General features: G+C 45.5%; 1 protein-coding gene and 2 long non-coding RNA genes across 3 annotated transcripts; all 3 read right to left on the bottom strand.

The window, feature by feature from the left end:
• Positions 1–6,707: 6,707 nt before the first annotated feature.
• LOC120897552 lies at positions 6,708–9,719 on the bottom strand. The gene is made up of 2 exons (XM_040302526.1): positions 7,111–9,719; positions 6,708–7,039 (listed from the first exon to the last, which is right to left on the bottom strand). Exon 1 carries the CDS (start codon positions 8,780–8,782, stop codon positions 8,015–8,017), a length of 768 nt encoding a protein of 255 aa, XP_040158460.1. The 5' UTR covers positions 8,783–9,719; the 3' UTR covers positions 6,708–7,039; positions 7,111–8,014.
• Positions 9,720–18,815: 9,096 nt separating this feature from the next.
• Positions 18,816–20,138, bottom strand: LOC120897124. The gene is made up of 3 exons (XR_005738499.1): positions 19,532–20,138; positions 19,354–19,432; positions 18,816–19,282 (listed from the first exon to the last, which is right to left on the bottom strand). It is a non-coding gene; the product is annotated as an uncharacterized LOC120897124 (long non-coding RNA).
• Positions 20,139–22,636: 2,498 nt separating this feature from the next.
• Positions 22,637–25,614, bottom strand: LOC120897125. The gene is made up of 3 exons (XR_005738500.1): positions 23,563–25,614; positions 23,391–23,469; positions 22,637–23,319 (listed from the first exon to the last, which is right to left on the bottom strand). It is a non-coding gene; the product is annotated as an uncharacterized LOC120897125 (long non-coding RNA).
• Between the last annotated feature and the right edge of the window lie 207 nt (positions 25,615–25,821).

Here is a 25,821-nt window from a genome sequence, read left to right as displayed (position 1 = left end):
TGGCAGGAGAACCATTTGCACCTCCCCTACCCCCCATGGCGACAACAATTTTAGGGCCTGTGACCGATGATCGTAGGGGTCCTATGGCCACCCCCCCTTCCCCTCATCCGCTGGAAATTTAAGTATTTAAGTATGTTCAATCTTCCTACAGCTGTGTATCAGTACTCCCTCCTCCCGGTCATCAGTTACCATTGACAGGGGCCTCAATTCGTCTTTCCGCCTTTCATGAACACCTTCCTTTCTTTGACCGATGGATCATAACATTCCGGAAGAAAACACATTTGGCGAAAGTGTTGCACACACACGCACGCTCACACCCACGCGCAGATGGCACAGCTGCGCTTAGCTTAGTGTAACAAAGTTATGCTTAATGCTTAACACGTTCAGATCGATGGCAGGACCCAGGGACTGCCCGTGAATTTCCAGCTTGCGTTCTTGATGCTGGTGGAACGGAAAGTTGATGAAAATCAGCGCCGGGCTGAACGTGTCAATGCGAATTAGGGTTCAGTGCGTTGCACAGCAAACCCTCCAGCATAAACTAGCGATTCCTTAGTCATTTTTACATTGCAGCAATTGAACTCATTGCGATTTTTTGGTTTGATTTGTGAAAATGCAACTTCATCGCCGCAATGTTTGTTAACGGCATTTTTGGCGCCACAACAGCTCGCGAGCATTGACCACGCGTGAAAGAGATAGCGCTATGGAGGGAAAAAGCACGGACAATGGCTGACAGCGATTGGCCGTCTGACGCACCAACACATCCAAACCTTCGACATCGCGCTCAGGCGAGGGGTATGAGGCGGAGCCAGGGACGGGCAGCTCGACAAATTTGCCGTTGGAGAGAAAAGGAAGGCATGATAAAATTCTCAGAACGCCATAACGCCTTCCGTCGCTTTGCACAGCGGGTTGGCCGTAGTGCATTTTGACAATTCGTCACTTGACGTAAGATCCCCAGGATTCAAACTTTGTTTACATTTATTAAGTTTGTTCATAAAATTTATTTACCCCATTTGTTCGATTAAATATTCTTTAAAAATATATTTTTGACTTTGCGAGTTCTTATTTAACATTAAAACATAGATTCTAGTGTGTTATTTTGTGTTATTCCGTGAATTTATTCTATAATTCATTAGGTTTTAAACATTGTTGGTTATAAAAACTAACACATCATTATTTTTTTAATTTTTACATGAATTATTATTATTATTATTATTATTTATTTATTAATCTTCAACGGGCCCTAAAGCCTAATTAAGATGTAACAGTTCATAAAAAAACAAAACAAAACATGATTTGCAGCGCAATTCACTGCGTCCATGGCAAAAGCCAGAGACGTTCCTTGAAGCACTGAGCTGAGATGTCGAAGTCGAAGCAATCCGAGACAGTGTTGAAGACAGCCGACATGCGGAACATAGGGTCAGACCGACCAGCGCTGGAACGGGGTTGAGCGAGCCGTAGAGTTTCTCTAGACCTAAGTGTTCGGGATGGTACATAGATATCGACTCGATGCAACGAAGGGGATGAGTCGATAGAGCCATTTAGCAATCCAGCGATGAAAGAACACTGGGCATTGCGTCTTCTAACCGAAAGAGGTTCAAGGCGTAGCAGACGGCACCGCGCAGCATACGGAGGAAGATTATTGCGATCCTGCCAGGGAAGTAGGCGTAGGGCATATCGCGTGAGTTTACGTTGAATCGCCTCAAGTCGAGCAATTGAAGAAGCGGTAGTTGGGCTCCAAACTACGCACGAATATTCCAGAACCGAACGAACGATACTATTGTGGACAGCTTTGATGCACATGGGGTTGCGGAATTCATTAGTTGTTCGGATAACCACGCCAAGTAATTGGTTTCCTCTGAGTACAACGTCATCGATATGATGTTTAAAAATCAAACTTGAATCAAGAAGAACGCCCAGGTCTTTGGCATGATTTTGTCGATTAATTGCAGTGCCGTCCATGAAGTAGGTCTCAGTCACTGGGCTCCTGCATCGACTAAAAGACACACAGTAGCATTTCTCGATGCAGATAGTCAGTCCATTACGCTTGCACCACGAACAGAAAATTTCGATGCAGTCTTGCAGGAATGTACAATCACCTGTGTTGTGAATAGGCGCAAAAATTTTTGCATCGTCGGCAAACAGACTGATACTGTCGGGAGGTAGAGCGAGGGTAACATCGTTGATGAACAATATGAAGAGAAGCGGGCCAATATTGCTTCCTTGTGGCACACCCGAGCTGCTGACTATTTCTTTGGACATGTGCTTATCAATTTTCACGATGTATGTGCGATAAATTAGGTAAAACTTAAGCCACTGTACGAGCGAGCTGGGAAATCCTAGCTTATCGAGTTTAGCGAGAAGAATTGCGTGCGGAAGAGAGTCGAATGCTGCTTTCAGATCTGTATAAATTGCATCGACTTGAGCTCCGGCATCAATTTGACTAGTGCAATAGGTTACAAATTCAACCAGGTTCGTGGTAGTCGACTTTTTTGGCACGAATCCATGTTGATACGGGCTTAGGTAGCTGCGGCATGCATGTAGCAGATTTTTGTATATCACTAGTTCGAACACCTTGGCAATGGCACACAAAGATGTAATACCCCGGTAGTTGATGGCATCTGTCCTGTCGCCCTTTTTGTAAATAGGAACCATCCAAGATTTCCTCCATGTTTTGGGAAAGTAGCCATTGGCTAGCGATGCATTGAACAATTTTGCTAGGATAGGTGCTACTGTCGTTTGACAGCGTTTCAGCACGGTAGAAGGAATTCCGTCGGGTCCAGGAGCGAAGGAAGGCTTTAGTTGTGCTAGGGCAGATAAAACGATCTCACTGTCGATGAAAGGAGTGCTCATGTTAATTGCGCCAGCCGGAGTGTTGACGGGAGCAGCATCAATGGTATTGGTATCATTCATGGCCGATGAAAAGCAATCTGCGAAGCGATCCGCGAAGAGATTGCACATTTCATTAGTGTTGGCACTTGTTGCTCCTTTGTACGTAATGGATTTCGGTGTATGCGTGGATTTTGTTTTGCTGTTGTAGAAGCGCCAAAACGAATCAGGCCACCTGCAGAGGTAACGTTGAATATTACTCAAATATCTGCCATATCGAAACCTGTTATAGCTGCAGTATAAAGAGTGCGTTTCAAAGTAGATCGAGCGAGATCTTTGGCAGCGGCGCGTTTGGTAGTGACGATAAGCAGCTCTTTTTACACGTTTGAGTCGTTTGAGTGTGCGGTCCGCGAAGGGGGGGTTAGGTTTAGGACGCTGAACTGGGACGCATACAACAAAGGCTTGCAGCATGAAGGACGAGAATGAACATACTGCTTCGTCAAGTGAAATAAAATTGGAACAATGAAAGCTATTGTTAAACATTGATATCATGTCGTTCAGTTTCACATAGTCAGCTTTAGCAAAGTTATAACGATAAAATGCGGTTGTCGTCGAGTTTTGTCGAGTCGTCGAATTGCGTCGGGTCGACGAGTTAATACGTATATTGAAGTCAAACGCCGGATGGTAGGAGTCAAGAGGTACAAGCGGAACAACACTTGGAAAGACAGGCGAACACAATTTAGCTGCAGCATTGTTAGCGTAGAGCAGGTCAAGCATGCGTCCGTGCGAATTATTGATGTGATTAAGTTGCACTAATCCGTTAAATTTAAATCCATCCACAAAGGTGTTGTTGGCCAGTGAGCGCGCAGTTGGTTCATAGTGCGAGATTGATGAGTATGCTGGCGAGGACGAAGGATCAGCTGTGGACCAGCTTATGCTGGGCTGATTGAAATCGCCAATAACAAACAGCAGATCCGAAGGCTTCAGTGTGAGAGTGAAGCCGCTGATACAATCATGTAGAGAGCGAAGAGTCGATATCTCGGAGCTAAGCTGCGGTGGAATGTATACTACCATGACGTACAGATGTGCATTATTGCAGGCAACGCGCACACAAATATACTCGAGAGAACGATCACGGGAAGGTAATTCTATCGACTCGTATGCGTTAGAAACGGCTAGCAAAACACCACGAGAGCTAGAGCCGCTGAGAGAGCGATAACAGCGGTAAACAGAGAAGTTGTTGTTGAAGAGAAGAGCAGATGGAATGTTGTCAACAAGCCAAGTTTCCGTGAGGGCGATGAGATCGAAGTCAGCCTCCGATACAGCTAAGTGAAATTCTTTTGTTTTAGTACGCAAACCTCTCACGTTTTGATAATAGCAGCTTAAATACTCAGCGGTAGCGTTGTCATTGTGGCGGTTGGATAAAGCGGGTATATGGTAAGTCAATTGAGCTGCGTTATCAGAGCATGAGGCTTGGCGTGTTTGTTGCGTGCAATGAGCGGAACTTCGTCTAGTTGAGGAAAAAGCGATCGATTGTAGACTGGTGCAGGTGCGGAGATGAAGCGCGGTGGTTTTGGGGCGGTCCAGAAACAAGTGTTGAGTTGGGTGCTTCCAAGGTATCATTCACCGGAGGGTGACACTGTTGTGATGATGTTGTTTCAGGACCAGGTAGAGTAGACGTGCGTGCGGCTAAACGGTGAGTCGTTGTTAGTGTGCGTGTGGTGTAGCGGTGATCAGTACTGGTTGCTGGTGTGCGTGTTGTAAAGCGATTTCGGGTGGCTATAGGAGATGAGGTTTGGTGGTCGTGTTGACGGGATGGAAAAAACTCACGTACACCGATACCGACGGGCCAGGTGGATGGTGTGAGTGCCGCATCTCGAAGGATAGCCGGGACCCTCACTTTGAATGAAAGCCAATTCATGCTGTCCACACTAACCCCTCTTCTCAGCAGGCAATACGCTATAACGTCATCGGTGGCTAAGCGACGCTTTACAGAAGCGACCACTTGTTCCGCAGTGACGGCCGTTGATAAGCGGGATAGGCGGAACCAGATCCTATCTGTGAATGGCTCACGAGGTGCAGCTTGAAGCGGTGATGATAACGGATCGGTTCCCACCAGTTCATGCGGTTGTGTAGGTGCCGGCTGGATGGCAATCGTGGTATTGGTGTATGCGTTTGGCGATGACGCGGCACAAAGGATGTTACCGCGACTGTTTACAATTCTGTTTACACCACGAGATGCCGAATCCTCGATTATGCGCCTCCGCTTTCTACCAGTAGCTGGTCGAGGATCAGAGTTCCGATTGTGAGGCGTGGATGCAGTTTGAAGGAGGGTAAAACCACTGCGAACTTCGGCGACAATAGGCTCAACGAACTTGCCAATAGCTGCTACAGCTGAGTTGAGGGCGGCTTGGAAACCGACCTGGGCGCCTATTTCTTAGTCCTCCGCGTGCAACAGCTCGTGATGTTGAACGCCGCATCCATCTACTCCACACGGTGGAGCACGGCATTTGCCAGCGTGGTAACCGAGGCATTTCCTGCACATCCTTCGCTCGTTCACAAATGCTCTCCTTGCAGCTACGGTAGTTCCCATGAACTTCTCGCACTGTGACAGCGATCCGCAGCTCTCACCGCAGGCGACGCACGCTGGCATCGACACAGGTATGTCGATCTCTGGCGTCCGGTCACTAACGTTCATCTCTTGCAGGACTGTCACGTTGCAGTAGGCCGGATGTGCTCGCCCCGTGCCGTTCGATTCCATCTGGATTGGTCGAGAGGGCTGGAATCGATCAGGCGGACTTCGACGATTCTGGAACGGTTGGGGTTGGAACTGCTGTCGTTTTGGGAGCGGGTCAGGATGTCGAGGTGCCGTATCGTGCCCCCCCAGGACGGGCGTCATATCAATGACACGGCACAAATCACTCGCCAGCTCACCAATCCACCGTCCAAACTCCATCAACGTTACCTCACGCATCCTTCTTGTGGTCCTCGCCCAATCGATACAGATGACTGGTGGCAGCTTCTTCACAAGTTCTTTCAACAACGTTACGTCGTACATATAGGCATGCAGCCCCGAAGCCTTAACTGCTCCGAGCAAACGTTTCACAGCGAACCCAAACTCCACCAAGCTGGGCAAATCGTTTATCTTAGGAGCGGCCATACACCTTATTTTCCGTATAACGGACTCAACTATCAAGTCGGGCTTTCCATAGCGAGACTTGAGGGTCTCGATCGCTTCGTTCAACCCGTCCGGGAAAGATAAGAGGTGTCCAACCGCCTCCAACGCGGGCCCGTTTAACGCGTGTTGCAGCCGGGTCACGTTCTCGTCATCCGTATAGCCACAAGCAGCGGTAGTGCGTTCATACGCGGTGATAAATACCGCCCAATCATCCACATTCCCAGTAAAGGTTGGCAAATCTCGAGGTACAGGTTGACGTGCTGCGATCTGGCTCTGGCTCAAGAAAGTGCCGTGTATCTGCGGCCGTGTGTTGTGCAGTGTTGTGTGTCCCAAGTGCTCCAAATTCCCAAAGTGCTGTGAATTTTCCGGGCGGTTCGCGTGCGCTTGATGTGTAGTGTACCCGTACTGTGTCAAGTTCGGTTTTGTCTCGTACCCAAACGATGCAACGTCTCGCGGATGCGTCACGTATCCTGCATGGCCCAACCGACATTATCGCGCGACATTTAAAAATTTTGTATAAGAAAAAACGGGCTCAAATGTTCTCAAATCGTGCTCATTAGCAGCACTAAAGAGCACGTTTCTGCAACGGTGCGACAGCGTGTATCATACATGTAGATTCTGTATGCTACATTATTGTTCAATTTCTTTCATTCTCTCCTCTCTCCCAAAACAAACACAGACTCTCTCTCATTTTTCCGTTCTACACATTCGCTCTTTATGTTACCTCTTTACCTCTACTCACACATACACTTTTCAATACTCACACAATTCACACTGCCGAAAACCCGTGCGAGATACACACGTACCCGTCTTACCTGCCCTCGTTCTTCCTTTAATCCAGCGTTGTCTTCGTCGAATGGTGTCCACACGTTAAAAATTCTTCCTGCTTGCCTCCCTCTCGCTGCTCTCACATGCTGCGCTAGCGCGCTGGATGATCGCCTCTACCTTCCTGCCGCTTCTCCTCTACCAGGCGCTAGCACGTTGGAGGATCGTTCCTGCCTTCTTTCCTCTCTTGTTCTGTTGTTTTCGGCACTCCTAGGGATAGAGGGAAATATTAAATATTTTGCCAACAGCTGTTCCGACTTCACGCGAAGCGCAATACTTACCAATCAATTGAATATTGTTTCTATCGTGGTCCGTGCTCACTTCCGTTCGTGCGTGTGTTCTATAGAATTTCGTGGATTTCTATAGAAAACGAATATTATTTGATATCACAATTATTAATACCATTTAGTTTGATAAAGATTGATGTAACTCTTACTTAAAGGCTGTATTTACCAAATAGTTTTTTCGTAGTGGTTTCGCGAGAGAAAAAACGACCACGCATCGACTGGCAAACTTGATTTCAAGCGGTTCTTCTGCTTGCAAACTTGATTTCACACTACCACTTTTTCATGAGAACGCGAAGCAGCGCCTTCCTCGTGTGGATATACAGGTATTCCTTGATATACGCCAGACTCAAAATACGTGATTTCGCTATACGCTTTTTTTTTAATTTGACAGTTCTTTGAGCAAATTGTACTAATTTGAGAAATGGAATGTCAATTGGAAAATAAATTCCCTTTTGGTTGAATATTAAAAACCATTTCAAAAGGTATAACATTGTAATCTTCAGTTGAAATCAGATCAAATAACTAATTTAGTGGCTAAAACCTACCACTTCATGCAAAATTATACGAAAATAAGCTATAATTTGACTGAAAACCTCGAAATTTGGCTTTCGATAATACTCGAGATACGCTATTGCCTCCGGTCCGCATTGATAGCGTATATCGGGGAGTACCTGTACAATGATACAAAGAGCGGGAGAGAGAACGCTTGCGTGAACGATTGGTGTAGCAAGCGAAATTGGATAAGTCCCAGAAAAGCGAGACGCAAGAGTTTCTCTCTAACGATGGAAAGAGAAGAGCCATATGAAACATGAGAATGTTTGATGTGACACAGAAAAGTTGCAAGCAAAACCAGACCAATACCCAGAAGAGCGAGGCAGAACGAAAATTTTTCTGAATGTTAGAATGAGAAAAATGATAGATACACATAAAAATCGCGCGATAATGCCGGTTGGGGGTGCATGTGTGTCGCGTACCCTGCATCCTGTTGTGTTGCGTACATGTCGTGGCCATATTGTATCGTGTGAGGATTTGGTGTGCGTGTGATTCTCGCGTCGGGGTGTTGAACCACAGGATGTTGACCCCGTGAACGGCCATCCTTGTCGCGAATGGGCTGGCGCATGGAATTCTCCATGTCGCGGACCCACTCTTGAAACTCTTTCTCTTTTCGTCCCAAAGTGTTCGGGGGCTGCGCGATGGCGGTCTCGCCAGTTTGCGCTTCCGCAATATCGAGCTTTAGATGCTCGCGTTCATGCACAATACGCCGTCTGTGCCGCTCCTCACTTTCCCATCGTGCACTTTCAGACGCTGACAGCGTCTCTTCCTCGTCGCGATCTGGATTTGCCGGACCGTTACCACTTGCCTCACCTGTCTTACTCGACGCTCCTTGTTGAGGGGTCTTACTTCCTTCTTGAGGAACGCGCCTCCGGGCGTCATCTTCGAACGAGGTTGGCTGGTACTGCTGCAATTTTTCCGCCTTACTTGCTGCCCACTCGTACACATATTCCACAGTGGAACCTTCCGACGGGGAGAGAGTCTCGCGCAATGCTCCTGGGGTGGACGATGCTCCGCGGGGGCTAGTGTAAACGTTGACACGTTCTGTCCCTTGGACAGTCCCTGTGGTAGCCGGCTCTGCCCTTGGCATACCACGCAATTGCTGCTGCTCCATTGCACTTTTTGGTCACAGGCACTTCGACACACACCGCGCGTGATTTATTTTTTCGACTCGCGAAACTACACGACGAACGAGGAATGCCGTACACGAAATCGTTTGACGAATTTCCAAATCCAATTTATTTTGGATTTATCGAATCAACATGTGTTTGGATTTATCGAACCAAATTTTTTGGAATGTTGGGAACTAAAACCAAAGCGGATGAAATCTCTTGCCAAAAACGATTTATTATCTTATTACGCGCCAAAAAATTTGTCCGTTTTTTCGCGATTGGTTTAGAAAAGGCTCGTTCCTATCTTGCGGCCCTTTTTAACGCTTTTTTCCTGTTACGCTTCGTGCCTTGTTCGTGTACTGGTCGCTCGTTTTAAAACGTCCCGTTTATGACAGGTAGTTGGAACGCGAGATTCCAACAGTTACCACGAAATTTCAGCAAGAACAACGCAGTGGTGTGAAGATTTTTCTCAACCAAAACATTATTTTACATTAATCCCGCAAGCCGAATTCTCACCTAAAATTTTATGGAGGTGTCTGTAAGCGCTTACCAAATCAACTTTTTGTTCATCCCGAGCAAGCTGGCACTGCAATATGTTTTCTTTTATTGCTCAGACTGACTGACATGTCGTTTTGACAGAATGAATAGCTACATTTTGAGTAATTTGTTTTACTCATATTTAGTGAAACGACAAATTTGACACTACATAGCTGAATTTCAGTAAAATTTGCTGTACTGCAATATGTTTAATTCAGCAAAACTATCTATTACTCAATAGCTTTCATGATTATGATAAGTCCCGCCTCTTACCCCAACACAGGTTTGAGAAGGACGGCAGTATCTTTACGATAATATCACTCTAAGGTAGCTTTCAGTAAAAAAAACATTACTGAAGCAATCTTAGAAAATTTGCGGTGTATGATTCGTACACCACTCAAGAGTCGAGTCTTTTATCCTATTTCCTTACAACTATTTTCACTTTTCCCATCTCTTTTCTTCTCTCACCAATTCTTAACACATATGTTGACAGGTCGTTGGAACCATCCTATTTTGCTGTTGTAAGGTTCCAACTAGTGTTGGGTAAAATAGCACAATTGAGTGTGCTGTGCGTACACGCACGCACATCTTAGTGTGCGGTGCACATTTCGCACTGTGCGCGTTCTCCGCACTGTGCGCGCACTCCGCACTGTGCCCGCACTTCGCACAGTGCGCGCACTTCGCACAGTGCGCGCACTTCACACAGTGCGCGCACTTCACACAGTGCGCGCACTTCACACAGTGCGCGCACTTCACACAGTGCGCGCACTTCGCACAGTGCGCGCAATTCGCACTTTTCGCACAGTGCGAGCACACTCCGCATGGTGCGCGCACTTTTCGCACAGTGCGTGTGCTTTCCGCACTTTACGCACACTTCGCACAGTGCGGGCACTTTTCGCACAACGCACAGTGCGAGCACACTTCTTACTGTGCGAGCACACTTCGCACTGTGCAAGCATATATTGCAAATATAACCGCCCTTTAGCATTAGCATCAGATAGCATTAGCGACTCCGATCCGTTGGTGCAACGAGTTCAAGTCGGGGCGAATCAAAGGTCAATCGCTTTCACACATTCATACCACACATGCCCATCACCCCCCCCCCCCCCTCTCGCCATGTCCCATGTCCCTTCTCTTCATGTTGGAAACTGTTATAAGGTTCCAACAAACTGTCAGCTAAGGCGATGTTTTGTGTGTGCGCAAGCAGTTAAAAAGGCAAAAAAACCGCGGAAACGATCAATTGCGATAAAAACACCCAAGAGCGAAGATAACAGAGAATAAAGAAAAAAAACTAATTTTTTGGTGCACCCTCAGTGCTTACCTAACAAATTCACTTTGTTCTCTTTTTTTTGGTTAGAGCGCCAGTTTCTAACATTCCAAAAAATTAGTTTGGAACACATCGACGCTTAAAACTAAATCGCGATCTTTCATTCTCTCCTCTCTCCCAAAACAAACACAGACTCTCTCTCATTTTTCCGTTCTACACATTCGCTCTTTATTTTACCTCTTTACCTCTACTCACACATACACTTTTCAATACTCACACAATTCACACTGCCGAACACCCGTGCGAGATACACACGTACCCGTCTTACCTGCCCTCGTTCTTCCTTTAATCCAGCGTTGTCTTCGTCGAATGGTGTCCACACGTTAAAAATTCTTCCTACTTGCCTCCCTCTCGCTGCTCTCACATGCTGCGCTAGCGCGCTGGATGATCGCCTCTACCTTCCTGCCGCTTCTCCTCTACCAGGCGCTAGCACGTTGGAGGATCGTTCCTGCCTTCTTTCCTCTCTTGTTCTGTTGTTTTCGGCACTCCTAGGGATAGAGGGAAATATTAAATATTTTGCCAACAGCTGTTCCGACTTCACGCGAAGCGCAATACTTACCAATCAATTGAATATTGTTTCTATCGTGGTCCGTGCTCACTTCCGTTCGTGCGTGTGTTCTATAGAATTTCGTGGATTTCTATAGAAAACGAATATTATTTGATATCACAATTATTAATACCATTTAGTTTGATAAAGATTGATGTAACTCTTACTTAAAGGCTGTATTTACCAAATAGTTTTTTCGTAGTGGTTTCGCGAGAGAAAAAACGACCACGCATCGACTGGCAAACTTGATTTCAAGCGGTTCTTCTGCTTGCAAACTTGATTTCACACTACCACTTTTTCATGAGAACGCGAAGCAGCGCCTTCCTCGTGTGGATATACAGGTATTCCTCGATATACGCCAGACTCAAAATACGTGATTTCGCTATACGCTTTTTTTTTTAATTTGACAGTTCTTTGAGCAAATTGTACTAATTTGAGAAATGGAATGTCAATTGGAAAATAAATTCCCTTTTGGTTGAATATTAAAAACCATTTCAAAAGGTATAACATTGTAATCTTCAGTTGAAATCAGATCAAATAACTAATTTAGTGGCTAAAACCTACCACTTCATGCAAAATTATACGAAAATAAGCTATAATTTGACTGAAAACCTCGAAATTTGGCTTTCGATAATACTCGAGATACGCTATTGCCTCCGGTCCGCATTGATAGCGTATATCGGGGAGTACCTGTACAATGATACAAAGAGCGGGAGAGAGAACGCTTGCGTGAACGATTGGTGTAGCAAGCGAAATTGGATAAGTCCCAGAAAAGCGAGACGCAAGAGTTTCTCTCTAACGATGGAAAGAGAAGAGCCATATGAAACATGAGAATGTTTGATGTGACACAGAAAAGTTGCAAGCAAAACCAGACCAACACCCAGAAGAGCGAGGCAGAACGAAAATTTTTCTGAATGTTAGAATGAGAAAAATGATAGATACACATAAAAATCGCGCGATAATGCCGGTTGGGGGTGCATGTGTGTCGCGTACCCTGCATCCTGTTGTGTTGCGTACATGTCGTGGCCATATTGTATCGTGTGAGGATTTGGTGTGCGTGTGATTCTCGCGTCGGGGTGTTGAACCACAGGATGTTGACCCCGTGAACGGCCATCCTTGTCGCGAATGGGCTGGCGCATGGAATTCTCCATGTCGCGGACCCACTCTTGAAACTCTTTCTCTTTTCGTCCCAAAGTGTTCGGGGGCTGCGCGATGGCGGTCTCGCCAGTTTGCGCTTCCGCAATATCGAGCTTTAGCAGCTCGCGTTCATGCACAATACGCCGTCTGTGCCGCTCCTCACTTTCCCATCGTGCACTTTCAGACGCTGACAGCGTCTCTTCCTCGTCTCGATCTGGATTTGCCGGACCGTTACCACTTGCCTCACCTGTCTTACTCGACGCTCCTTGTTGAGGGGTCTTACTTCCTTCTTGAGGAACGCGCCTCCGGGCGTCATCTTCGAACGAGGTTGGCTGGTACTGCTGCAATTTTTCCGCCTTACTTGCTGCCCACTCGTACACATATTCCACAGTGGAACCTTCCGACGGGGAGAGAGTCTCGCGCAATGCTCCTGGGGTGGACGATGCTCCGCGGGGCTAGTGTAAACGTTGACACGTTCTGTCCCTTGGACAGTCCCTGTGGTAGCCGGCTCTGCCCTTGGCATACCACGCAATTGCTGCTGCTCCATTGCACTTTTTGGTCACAGGCACTTCGACACACACCGCGCGTGATTTATTTTTTCGACTCGCGAAACTACACGACGAACGAGGAATGCCGTACACGAAATCGTTTGACGAATTTCCAAATCCAATTTATTTTGGATTTATCGAATCAACATGTGTTTGGATTTATCGAACCAAATTTTTTTGAATGTTGGGAACTAAAACCAAAGCGGATGAAATCTCTTGCCAAAAACGATTTATTATCTTATTACGCGCCAAAAAATTTGTCCGTTTTTTCGCGATTGGTTTAGAAAAGGCTCGTTCCTATCTTGCGGCCCTTTTTAACGCTTTTTTCCTGTTACGCTTCGTGCCTTGTTCGTGTACTGGTCGCTCGTTTTAAAACGTCCCGTTTATGACAGGTAGTTGGAACGCGAGATTCCAACAGTTACCACGAAATTTCAGCAAGAACAACGCAGTGGTGTGAAGATTTTTCTCAACCAAAACATTATTTTACATTAATCCCGCAAGCCGAATTCTCACCTAAAATTTTATGGAGGTGTCTGTAAGCGCTTACCAAATCAACTTTTGTTCATCCCGAGCAAGCTGGCACTGCAATATGTTTTCTTTTATTGCTCAGACTGACTGACATGTCGTTTTGACAGAATGAATAGCTACATTTTGAGTAATTTGTTTTACTCATATTTAGTGAAACGACAAATTTGACACTACATAGCTGAATTTCAGTAAAATTTGCTGTACTGCAATATGTTTAATTCAGCAAAACTATCTATTACTCAATAGCTTTCATGATTATGATAAGTCCCGCCTCTTACCCCAACACAGGTTTGAGAAGGACGGCAGTATCTTTACGATAATATCACTCTAAGGTAGCTTTCAGTAAAAAAACATTACTGAAGCAATCTTAGAAAATTTGCGGTGTATGATTCGTACACCACTCAAGAGTCGAGTCTTTTTATCCTATTTCCTTACAACTATTTTCACTTTTCCCATCTCTTTTCTTCTCTCACCAATTCTTAACACATATGTTGACAGGTCGTTGGAACCATCCTATTTTGCTGTTGTAAGGTTCCAACTAGTGTTGGGTAAAATAGCACAATTGAGTGTGCTGTGCGTACACGCACGCACATCTTAGTGTGCGGTGCACATTTCGCACTGTGCGCGTTCTCCGCACTGTGCGCGCACTCCGCACTGTGCCCGCACTTCGCACAGTGCGCGCACTTCGCACAGTGCGCGCACTTCACACAGTGCGCGCACTTCACACAGTGCGCGCACTTCACACAGTGCGCGCACTTCGCACAGTGCGCGCAATTCGCACTTTTCGCACAGTGCGAGCACACTCCGCATGGTGCGCGCACTTTTCGCACAGTGCGTGTGCTTTCCGCACTTTACGCACACTTCGCACAGTGCGGGCACTTTTCGCACAACGCACAGTGCGAGCACACTTCTTACTGTGCGAGCACACTTCGCACAGTGCAAGCATATATTGCAAATATAACCGCCCTTTAGCATTAGCATCAGATAGCATTAGCGACTCCGATCCGTTGGTGCAACGAGTTCAAGTCGGGGCGAATCAAAGGTCAATCGCTTTCACACATTCATACCACACATGCCCATCACCCCCCCCCCCCCTCTCGCCATGTCCCATGTCCCCTTCTCTTCATGTTGGAAACTGCTATAAGGTTCCAACAAACTGTCAGCTAAGGCGATGTTTTGTGTGTGCGCAAGCAGTTAAAAAGGCAAAAAACCGCGGAAACGATCAATTGCGATAAAAACACCCAAGAGCGAAGATAACAGAGAATAAAGAAAAAAAACTAATTTTTTGGTGCACCCTCAGTGCTTACCTAACAAATTCACTTTGTTCTCTTTTTTTGGTTAGAGCGCCAGTTTCTAACATTCCAAAAAATTAGTTTGGAACACATCGACGCTTAAAACTAAATCGCGATCTTTCATTCTCTCCTCTCTCCCAAAACAAACACAGACTCTCTCTCATTTTTCCGTTCTACACATTCGCTCTTTATTTTACCTCTTTACCTCTACTCACACATACACTTTTCAATACTCACACAATTCACACTGCCGAAAACCCGTGCGAGAGACACACGTACCCGTCTTACCTGCCCTCGTTCTTCCTTTAATCCAGCGTTGTCTTCGTCGAATGGTGTCCACACGTTAAAAATTCTTCCTGCTTGCCTCCCTCTCGCTGCTCTCACATGCTGCGCTAGCGCGCTGGATGATCGCCTCTACCTTCCTGCCGCTTCTCCTCTACCAGGCGCTAGCACGTTGGAGGATCGTTCCTGCCTTCTTTCCTCTCTTGTTCTGTTGTTTTCGGCACTCCTAGGGATAGAGGGAAATATTAAATATTTTGCCAACAGCTGTTCCGACTTCACGCGAAGCGCAATACTTACCAATCAATTGAATATTGTTTCTATCGTGGTCCGTGCTCACTTCCGTTCGTGCGTGTGTTCTATAGAATTTCGTGGATTTCTATAGAAAACGAATATTATTTGATATCACAATTATTAATACCATTTAGTTTGATAAAGATTGATGTAACTCTTACTTAAAGGCTGTATTTACCAAATAGTTTTTTTCGTAGTGGTTTCGCGAGAGAAAAAACGACCACGCATCGACTGGCAAACTTGATTTCAAGCGGTTCTTCTGCTTGCAAACTTGATTTCACACTACCACTTTTTCATGAGAACGCGAAGCAGCGCCTTCCTCGTGTGGATATACAGGTATTCCTCGATATACGCCAGACTCGAAATACGTGATTTCGCTATACGCTTTTTTTTTAATTTGACAATTCTTTGAGCAAATTGTACTAATTTGAGAAATGGAATGTCAATTGGAAAATAAATTTCCTTTTGGTTGAATATTAAAAACCATTTCAAAAGGTATAACATTGTAATCTTCAGTTGAAATCAGATCAAATAACTAATTTAGTGGCTAAAACCTACCACTTCATGCAAAATTATACGAAAATAAGCAATAACTTGACTGAAAACCTCGAAATTTGGCTTTCGATAATACTCGAGATACGCTATTGCCTCCGGTCCGCATTGATAGCGTATATCGGGGAGTACCTGTACAATGATACAAAGAGCGGGAGAGAGAACGCTTGCGTGAACGATTGGTGTAGCAAGCGAAATTGGATAAGTCCCAGAAAAGCGAGACGCAAGAGTTTCTCTCTAACGATGGAAAGAGAAGAGCCATATGAAACATGAGAATGTTTGATGTGACACAGAAAAGTTGCAAGCAAAACCAGACCAACACCCAGAAGAGCGAGGCAGAACGAAAATTTTTCTGAATGTTAGAATGAGAAAAATGATAGATACACATAAAAATCGCGCGATAATGCCGGTTGGGGGTGCATGTGTGTCGCGTACCCTGCATCCTGTTGTGTTGCGTACATGTCGTGGCCATATTGTATCGTGTGAGGATTTGGTGTGCGTGTGATTCTCGCGTCGGGGTGTTGAACCACAGGATGTTGACCCCGTGAACGGCCATCCTTGTCGCGAATGGGCTGGCGCATGGAATTCTCCACGTCGCGGACCCACTCTTGAAACTCTTTTTCTTTTCGTCCCAAAGTGTTCGGGGGCTGCGCGATGGCGGTCTCGCCAGTTTGCGCTTCCGCAATATCGAGCTTTAGCAGCTCGCGTTCATGCACAATACGCCGTCTGTGCCGCTCCTCACTTTCCCATCGTGCACTTTCAGACGCTGACAGCGTCTCTTCCTCGTCTCGATCTGGATTTGCCGGACCGTTACCACTTGCCTCACCTGTCTTACTCGACGCTCCTTGTTGAGGGGTCTTACTTCCTTCTTGAGGAACGCGCCTCCGGGCGTCATCTTCGAACGAGGTTGGCTGGTACTGCTGCAATTTTTCCGCCTTACTTGCTGCCCACTCGTACACATATTCCACAGTGGAACCTTCTGACGGGGAGAGAGTCTCGCGCAATGCTCCTGGGGTGGACGATGCTCCGCGGGGGCTAGTGTAAACGTTGACACGTTCTGTCCCTTGGACAGTCCCTGTGGTAGCCGGCTCTGCCCTTGGCATACCACGCAATTGCTGCTGCTCCATTGCACTTTTTGGTCACAGGCACTTCGACACACACCGCGCGTGATTTATTTTTTCGACTCGCGAAACTACACGACGAACGAGGAATGCCGTACACGAAATCGTTTGACGAATTTCCAAATCCAATTTATTTTGGATTTATCGAATCAACATGTGTTTGGATTTATCGAACCAAATTTTTTGGAATGTTGGGAACTAAAACCAAAGCGGATGAAATCTCTTGCCAAAAACGATTTATTATCTTATTACGCGCCAAAAAATTTGTCCGTTTTTTTCGCGATTGGTTTAGAAAAGGCTCGTTCCTATCTTGCGGCCCTTTTTAACGCTTTTTTTCCTGTTACGCTTCGTGCCTTGTTCGTGTACTGGTCGCTCGTTTTAAAACGTCCCGTTTATGACAGGTAGTTGGAACGCGAGATTCCAACAGTTACCACGAAATTTCAGCAAGAACAACGCAGTGGTGTGAAGATTTTTCTCAACCAAAACATTATTTTACATTAATCCCGCAAGCCGAATTCTCACCTAAAATTTTATGGAGGTGTCTGTAAGCGCTTACCAAATCAACTTTTGTTCATCCCGAGCAAGCTGGCACTGCAATATGTTTTCTTTTATTGCTCAGACTGACTGACATGTCGTTTTGACAGAATGAATAGCTACATTTTGAGTAATTTGTTTTACTCATATTTAGTGAAACGACAAATTTGACACTACATAGCTGAATTTCAGTAAAATTTGCTGTACTGCAATATATTTAATTCAGCAAAACTATCTATTACTCAATAGCTTTCATGATTATGATAAGTCCCGCCTCTTACCCCAACACAGGTTTGAGAAGGACGGCAGTATCTTTACGATAATATCACTCTAAGGTAGCTTTCAGTAAAAAAACATTACTGAAGCAATCTTAGAAAATTTGCGGTGTATGATTCGTACACCACTCAAGAGTCGAGTCTTTTATCCTATTTCCTTACAACTATTTTCACTTTTCCCATCTCTTTTCTTCTCTCACCAATTCTTAACACATATGTTGACAGGTCGTTGGAACCATCCTATTTTGCTGTTGTAAGGTTCCAACTAGTGTTGGGTAAAATAGCACAATTGAGTGTGCTGTGCGTACACGCACGCACATCTTAGTGTGCGGTGCACATTTCGCACTGTGCGCGTTCTCCGCACTGTGCGCGCACTCCGCACTGTGCCCGCACTTCGCACAGTGCGCGCACTTCGCACAGTGCGCGCACTTCATACAGTGCGCGCACTTCACACAGTGCGCGCACTTCACACAGTGCGCGCACTTCGCACAGTGCGCGCAATTCGCACTTTTCGCACAGTGCGAGCACACTCCGCATGGTGCGCGCACTTTTCGCACAGTGCGTGTGCTTTCCGCACTTTACGCACACTTCGCACAGTGCGGGCACTTTTCGCACAACGCACAGTGCGAGCACACTTCTTACTGTGCGAGCACACTTCGCACAGTGCAAGCATATATTGCAAATATAACCGCCCTTTAGCATTAGCATCAGATAGCATTAGCGACTCCGATCCGTTGGTGCAACGAGTTCAAGTCGGGGCGAATCAAAGGTCAATCGCTTTCACACATTCATACCACACATGCCCATCACCCCCCCCCCCCCCCCTCTCGCCATGTCCCATGTCCCTTCTCTTCATGTTGGAAACTGTTATAAGGTTCCAACAAACTGTCAGCTAAGGCGATGTTTTGTGTGTGCGCAAGCAGTTAAAAAGGCAGAAAAACCGCGGAAACGATCAATTGCGATAAAAACACCCAAGAGCGAAGATAACAGAGAATAAAGAAAAAAAACTAATTTTTTGGTGCACCCTCAGTGCTTACCTAACAAATTCACTTTGTTCTCTTTTTTTTGGTTAGAGTGCCAGTTTCTAACATTCCAAAAAATTAGTTTGGAACACATCGACGCTTAAAACTAAATCGCGATCTTTCATTCTCTCCTCTCTCCCAAAACAAACACAGACTCTCTCTCATTTTTCCGTTCTACACATTCGCTCTTTATTTTACCTCTTTACCTCTACTCACACATACACTTTTCAATACTCACACAATTCACACTGCCGAAAACCCGTGCGAGAGACACACGTACCCGTCTTACCTGCCCTCGTTCTTCCTTTAATCCAGCGTTGTCTTCGTCGAATGGTGTCCACACGTTAAAAATTCTTCCTGCTTGCCTCCCTCTCGCTGCTCTCACATGCTGCGCTAGCGCGCTGGATGATCGTCTCTACCTTCCTGCCGCTTCTCCTCTACCAGGCGCTAGCACGTTGGAGGATCGTTCCTGCCTTCTTTCCTCTCTTGTTCTGTTGTTTTCGGCACTCCTAGGGATAGAGGGAAATATTAAATATTTTGCCAACAGCTGTTCCGACTTCACGCGAAGCGCAATACTTACCAATCAATTGAATATTGTTTCTATCGTGGTCCGTGCTCACTTCCGTTCGTGCGTGTGTTCTATAGAATTTCGTGGATTTCTATAGAAAACGAATATTATTTGAATATTATATCACAATTATTAATACCATTTAGTTTGATAAAGATTGATGTAACTCTTACTTAAAGGCTGTATTTACCAAATAGTTTTTTCGTAGTGGTTTCGCGAGAGAAAAAACGACCACGCATCGACTGGCAAACTTGATTTCAAGCGATTCTTCTGCTTGCAAACTTGATTTCACACTACCACTTTTTCATGAGAACGCGAAGCAGCGCCTTCCTCGTGTGGATATACAGGTATTCCTCGATATACGCCAGACTCGAAATACGTGATTTCGCTATACGCTTTTTTTTTAATTTGACAGTTCTTTGAGCAAATTGTACTAATTTGAGAAATGGAATGTCAATTGGAAAATAAATTCCCTTTTGGTTGAATATTAAAAACCATATAACATTGTAATCTTCAGTTGAAATCAGATCAAATAACTAATTTAGTGGCTAAAACCTACCACTTCATGCAAAATTATACGAAAATAAGCTATAATTTGACTGAAAACCTCGAAATTTGGCTTTCGATAATACTCGAGATACGCTATTGCCTCCGGTCCGCATTGATAGCGTATATCGGGGAGTACCTGTACAATGATACAAAGAGCGGGAGAAATTGGATAAGTCCCAGAAAAGCGAGACGCAAGAGTTTCTCTCTAACGATGGAAAGAGAAGAGCCATATGAAACATGAGAATGTTTGATGTGACACAGAAAAGTTGCAAGCAAATCCAGACCAACACCCAGAAGAGCGAGGCAGAACGAAAATTTTTCTGAATGTTAGAATGAGAAAAATGATAGATACACATAAAAATCGCGCGATAATGCCGGTTGGGGGTGCATGTGTGTCGCGTACCCTGCATCCTGTTGTGTTGCGTACATGTCGTGGCCATATTGTATCGTGTGAGGATTTGGTGTGCGTGTGATTCTCGCGTCGGGGTGTTGAACCACAGGATGTTGACCCCGTGAACGGCTATCCTTGTCGCGAATGGGCTGGCGCATGGAATTCTCCATGTCGCGGACCCACTCTTGAAACTCTTTCTCTTTTCGTCCCAAAGTGTTTGGGGGCTGCGCGATGGCGGTCTCGCCAGTTTGCGCTTCCGCAATATCGAGCTTTAGCAGCTCGCGTTCATGCACAATACGCCGTCTGTGCCGCTCCTCACTTTCCCATCGTGCACTTTCAGACGCTGACAGCGTCTCTTCCTCGTCTCGATCTGGATTTGCCGGACCGTTACCACATGCCTCACCTGTCTTACTCGACGCTCCTTGTTGAGGGGTCTTACTTCCTTCTTGAGGAACGCGCCTCCGGGCGTCATCTTCGAACGAGGTTGGCTGGTACTGCTGCAATTTTTCCGCCTTACTTGCTGCCCACTCGTACACATATTCCACAGTGGAACCTTCCGACGGGGAGAGAGTCTCGCGCAATGCTCCTGGGGTGGACGATGCTCCGCGGGGGCTAGTGTAAACGTTGACACGTTCTGTCCCTTGGACAGTCCCTGTGGTAGCCGGCTCTGCCCTTGGCATACCACGCAATTGCTGCTGCTCCATTGCACTTTTTGGTCACAGGCACTTCGACACACACCGCGCGTGATTTATTTTTTCGACTCGCGAAACTACACGACGAACGAGGAATGCCGTACACGAAATCGTTTGACGAATTTCCAAATCCAATTTATTTTGGATTTATCGAATCAACATGTGTTTGGATTTATCGAACCAAATTTTTTTGAATGTTGGGAACTAAAACCAAAGCGGATGAAATCTCTTGCCAAAAACGATTTATTATCTTATTACGCGCCAAAAAATTTGTCCGTTTTTTCGCGATTGGTTTAGAAAAGGCTCGTTCCTATCTTGCGGCCCTTTTTAACGCTTTTTTCCTGTTACGCTTCGTGCCTTGTTCGTGTACTGGTCGCTCGTTTTAAAACGTCCCGTTTATGACATGTAGTTGGAACGCGAGATTCCAACAGTTACCACGAAATTTCAGCAAGAACAACGCAGTGGTGTGAAGATTTTTCTCAACCAAAACATTATTTTACATTAATCCCGCAAGCCGAATTCTCACCTAAAATTTTATGGAGGTGTCTGTAAGCGCTTACCAAATCAACTTTTGTTCATCCCGAGCAAGCTGGCACTGCAATATGTTTTCTTTTATTGCTCAGACTGACTGACATGTCGTTTTGACAGAATGAATAGCTACATTTTGAGTAATTTGTTTTACTCATATTTAGTGAAACGACAAATTTGACACTACATAGCTGAATTTCAGTAAAATTTGCTGTACTGCAATATGTTTAATTCAGCAAAACTATCTATTACTCAATAGCTTTCATGATTATGATAAGTCCCGCCTCTTACCCCAACACAGGTTTGAGAAGGACGGCAGTATCTTTACGATAATATCACTCTAAGGTAGCTTTCAGTAAAAAAAACATTACTGAAGCAATCTTAGAAAATTTGCGGTGTATGATTCGTACACCACTCAAGAGTCGAGTCTTTTTATCCTATTTCCTTACAACTATTTTCACTTTTCCCATCTCTTTTCTTCTCTCACCAATTCTTAACACATATGTTGACAGGTCGTTGGAACCATCCTATTTTGCTGTTGTAAGGTTCCAACTAGTGTTGGGTAAAATAGCACAATTGAGTGTGCTGTGCGTACACGCACGCACATCTTAGTGTGCGGTGCACATTTCGCACTGTGCGCGTTCTCCGCACTGTGCGCGCACTCCGCACTGTGCCCGCACTTCGCACAGTGCGCGCACTTCGCACAGTGCGCGCACTTCACACAGTGCGCGCACTTCACACAGTGCGCGCACTTCACACAGTGCGCGCACTTCGCACAGTGCGCGCAATTCGCACTTTTCGCACAGTGCGAGCACACTCCGCATGGTGCGCGCACTTTTCGCACAGTGCGTGTGCTTTCCGCACTTTACGCACACTTCGCACAGTGCGGGCACTTTTCGCACAACGCACAGTGCGAGCACACTTCTTACTGTGCGAGCACACTTCGCACAGTGCAAGCATATATTGCAAATATAACCGCCCTTTAGCATTAGCATCAGATAGCATTAGCGACTCCGATCCGTTGGTGCAACGAGTTCAAGTCGGGGCGAATCAAAGGTCAATCGCTTTCACACATTCATACCACACATGCCCATCACCCCGCCCCCCCCCCCCTCTCGCCATGTCCCATGTCCCCTTCTCTTCATGTTGGAAACTGTTATAAGGTTCCAACAAACTGTCAGCTAAGGCGATGTTTTGTGTGTGCGCAAGCAGTTAAAAAGGCAGAAAAACCGCGGAAACGATCAATTGCGATAAAAACACCCAAGAGCGAAGATAACAGAGAATAAAGAAAAAAAACTAATTTTTTGGTGCACCCTCAGTGCTTACCTAACAAATTCACTTTGTTCTCTTTTTTTTGGTTAGAGCGCCAGTTTCTAACATTCCAAAAAATTAGTTTGGAACACATCGACGCTTAAAACTAAATCGCGATCTTTCATTCTCTCCTCTCTCCCAAAACAAACACAGACTCTCTCTCATTTTTCCGTTCTACACATTCGCTCTTTATTTTACCTCTTTACCTCTACTCACACATACACTTTTCAATACTCACACAATTCACACTGCCGAACACCCGTGCGAGATACACACGTACCCGTCTTACGCCCTCGTTCTTCCTTTAATCCAGCGTTGTCTTCGTCGAATGGTGTCCACACGTTAAAAATTCTTCCTACTTGCCTCCCTCTCGCTGCTCTCACATGCTGCGCTAGCGCGCTGGATGATCGCCTCTACCTTCCTGCCGCTTCTCCTCTACCAGGCGCTAGCACGTTGGAGGATCGTTCCTGCCTTCTTTCCTCTCTTGTTCTGTTGTTTTCGGCACTCCTAGGGATAGAGGGAAATATTAAATATTTTGCCAACAGCTGTTCCGACTTCACGCGAAGCGCAATACTTACCAATCAATTGAATATTGTTTCTATCGTGGTCCGTGCTCACTTCCGTTCGTGCGTGTGTTCTATAGAATTTCGTGGATTTCTATAGAAAACGAATATTATTTGATATCACAATTATTAATACCATTTAGTTTGATAAAGATTGATGTAACTCTTACTTAAAGGCTGTATTTACCAAATAGTTTTTTTCGTAGTGGTTTCGCGAGAGAAAAAACGACCACGCATCGACTGGCAAACTTGATTTCAAGCGGTTCTTCTGCTTGCAAACTTGATTTCATACTACCACTTTTTCATGAGAACGCGAAGCAGCGCCTTCCTCGTGTGGATATACAGGTATTCCTCGATATACGCCAGACTCGAAATACGTGATTTCGCTATACGCTTTTTTTTAATTTGACAGTTCTTGAAGAAATTGTACTAATTTGAGAAATGGAATGTAAATTGGAAAATAAATTCCCTTTTGGTTGAATATTAAAAACCATTTCAAAAGGTATAACATTGTAATCTTCAGTTGAAATCAGATCAAATAACTAATTTAGTGGCTAAAACCTACCACTTCATGCAAAATTATACGAAAATAAGCTATAATTTGACTGAAAACCTCGAAATTTGGCTTTCGATAATACTCGAGATACGCTATTGCCTCCGGTCCGCATTGATAGCGTATATCGGGGAGTACCTGTACAATGATACAAAGAGCGGGAGAGAGAACGCTTGCGTGAACGATTGGTGTAGCAAGCGAAATTGGATAAGTCCCAGAAAAGCGAGACGCAAGAGTTTCTCTCTAACGATGGAAAGAGAAGAGCCATATGAAACATGAGAATGTTTGATGTGACACAGAAAAGTTGCAAGCAAAACCAGACCAACACCCAGAAGAGCGAGGCAGAACGAAAATTTTTCTGAATGTTAGAATGAGAAAAATGATAGATACACATAAAAATCGCGCGATAATGCCGGTTGGGGGTGCATGTGTGTCGCGTACCCTGCATCCTGTTGTGTTGCGTACGTGTCGTGGCCATATTGTATCGTGTGAGGATTTGGTGTGCGTGTGATTCTCGCGTCGGGGTGTTGAACCACAGGATGTTGACCCCGTGAACGGCCATCCTTGTCGCGAATGGGCTGGCGCATGGAATTCTCCATGTCGCGGACCCACTCTTGAAACTCTTTCTCTTTTCGTCCCAAAGTGTTCGGGGGCTGCGCGATGGCGGTCTCGCCAGTTTGCGCTTCCGCAATATCGAGCTTTAGCAGCTCGCGTTCATGCACAATACGCCGTCTGTGCCGCTCCTCACTTTCCCATCGTGCACTTTCAGACGCTGACAGCGTCTCTTCCTCGTCTCGATCTGGATTTGCCGGACCGTTACCACTTGCCTCACCTGTCTTACTCGACGCTCCTTGTTGAGGGGTCTTACTTCCTTCTTGAGGAACGCGCCTCCGGGCGTCATCTTCGAACTAGGTTGGCTGGTACTGCTGCAATTTTTCCGCCTTACTTGCTGCCCACTCGTACACATATTCCACAGTGGAACCTTCTGACGGGGAGAGAGTCTCGCGCAATGCTCCTGGGGTGGACGATGCTCCGCGGGGGCTAGTGTAAACGTTGACACGTTCTGTCCCTTGGACAGTCCCTGTGGTAGCCGGCTCTGCCCTTGGCATACCACGCAATTGCTGCTGCTCCATTGCACTTTTTGGTCACAGGCACTTCGACACACACCGCGCGTGATTTATTTTTTCGACTCGCGAAACTACACGACGAACGAGGAATGCCGTACACGAAATCGTTTGACGAATTTCCAAATCCAATTTATTTTGGATTTATCGAATCAACATGTGTTTGGATTTATCGAACCAAATTTATTGGAATGTTGGGAACTAAAACCAAAGCGGATGAAATCTCTTGCCAAAAACGATTTATTATCTTATTACGCGCCAAAAAATTTGTCCGTTTTTTCGCGATTGGTTTAGAAAAGGCTCGTTCCTATCTTGCGGCCCTTTTTAACGCTTTTTTCCTGTTACGCTTCGTGCCTTGTTCGTGTACTGGTCGCTCGTTTTAAAACGTCCCGTTTATGACAGGTAGTTGGAACGCGAGATTCCAACAGTTACCACGAAATTTCAGCAAGAACAACGCAGTGGTGTGAAGATTTTTCTCAACCAAAACATTATTTTACATTAATCCCGCAAGCCGAATTCTCACCTAAAATTTTATGGAGGTGTCTGTAAGCGCTTACCAAATCAACTTTTGTTCATCCCGAGCAAGCTGGCACTGCAATATGTTTTCTTTTATTGCTCAGACTGACTGACATGTCGTTTTGACAGAATGAATAGCTACATTTTGAGTAATTTGTTTTACTCATATTTAGTGAAACGACAAAATTGACACTACATAGCTGAATTTCAGTAAAATTTGCTGTACTGCAATATGTTTAATTCAGCAAAACTA

This window comes from Anopheles arabiensis, chromosome 2 (assembly GCF_016920715.1).
Source record: "Anopheles arabiensis isolate DONGOLA chromosome 2, AaraD3, whole genome shotgun sequence".
Lineage (NCBI taxonomy): Eukaryota > Metazoa > Arthropoda > Insecta > Diptera > Culicidae > Anopheles > Anopheles arabiensis.
Note: the sequence above shows the minus strand (reverse complement) of the source record. Positions and strands in the feature narration are given on the sequence as shown.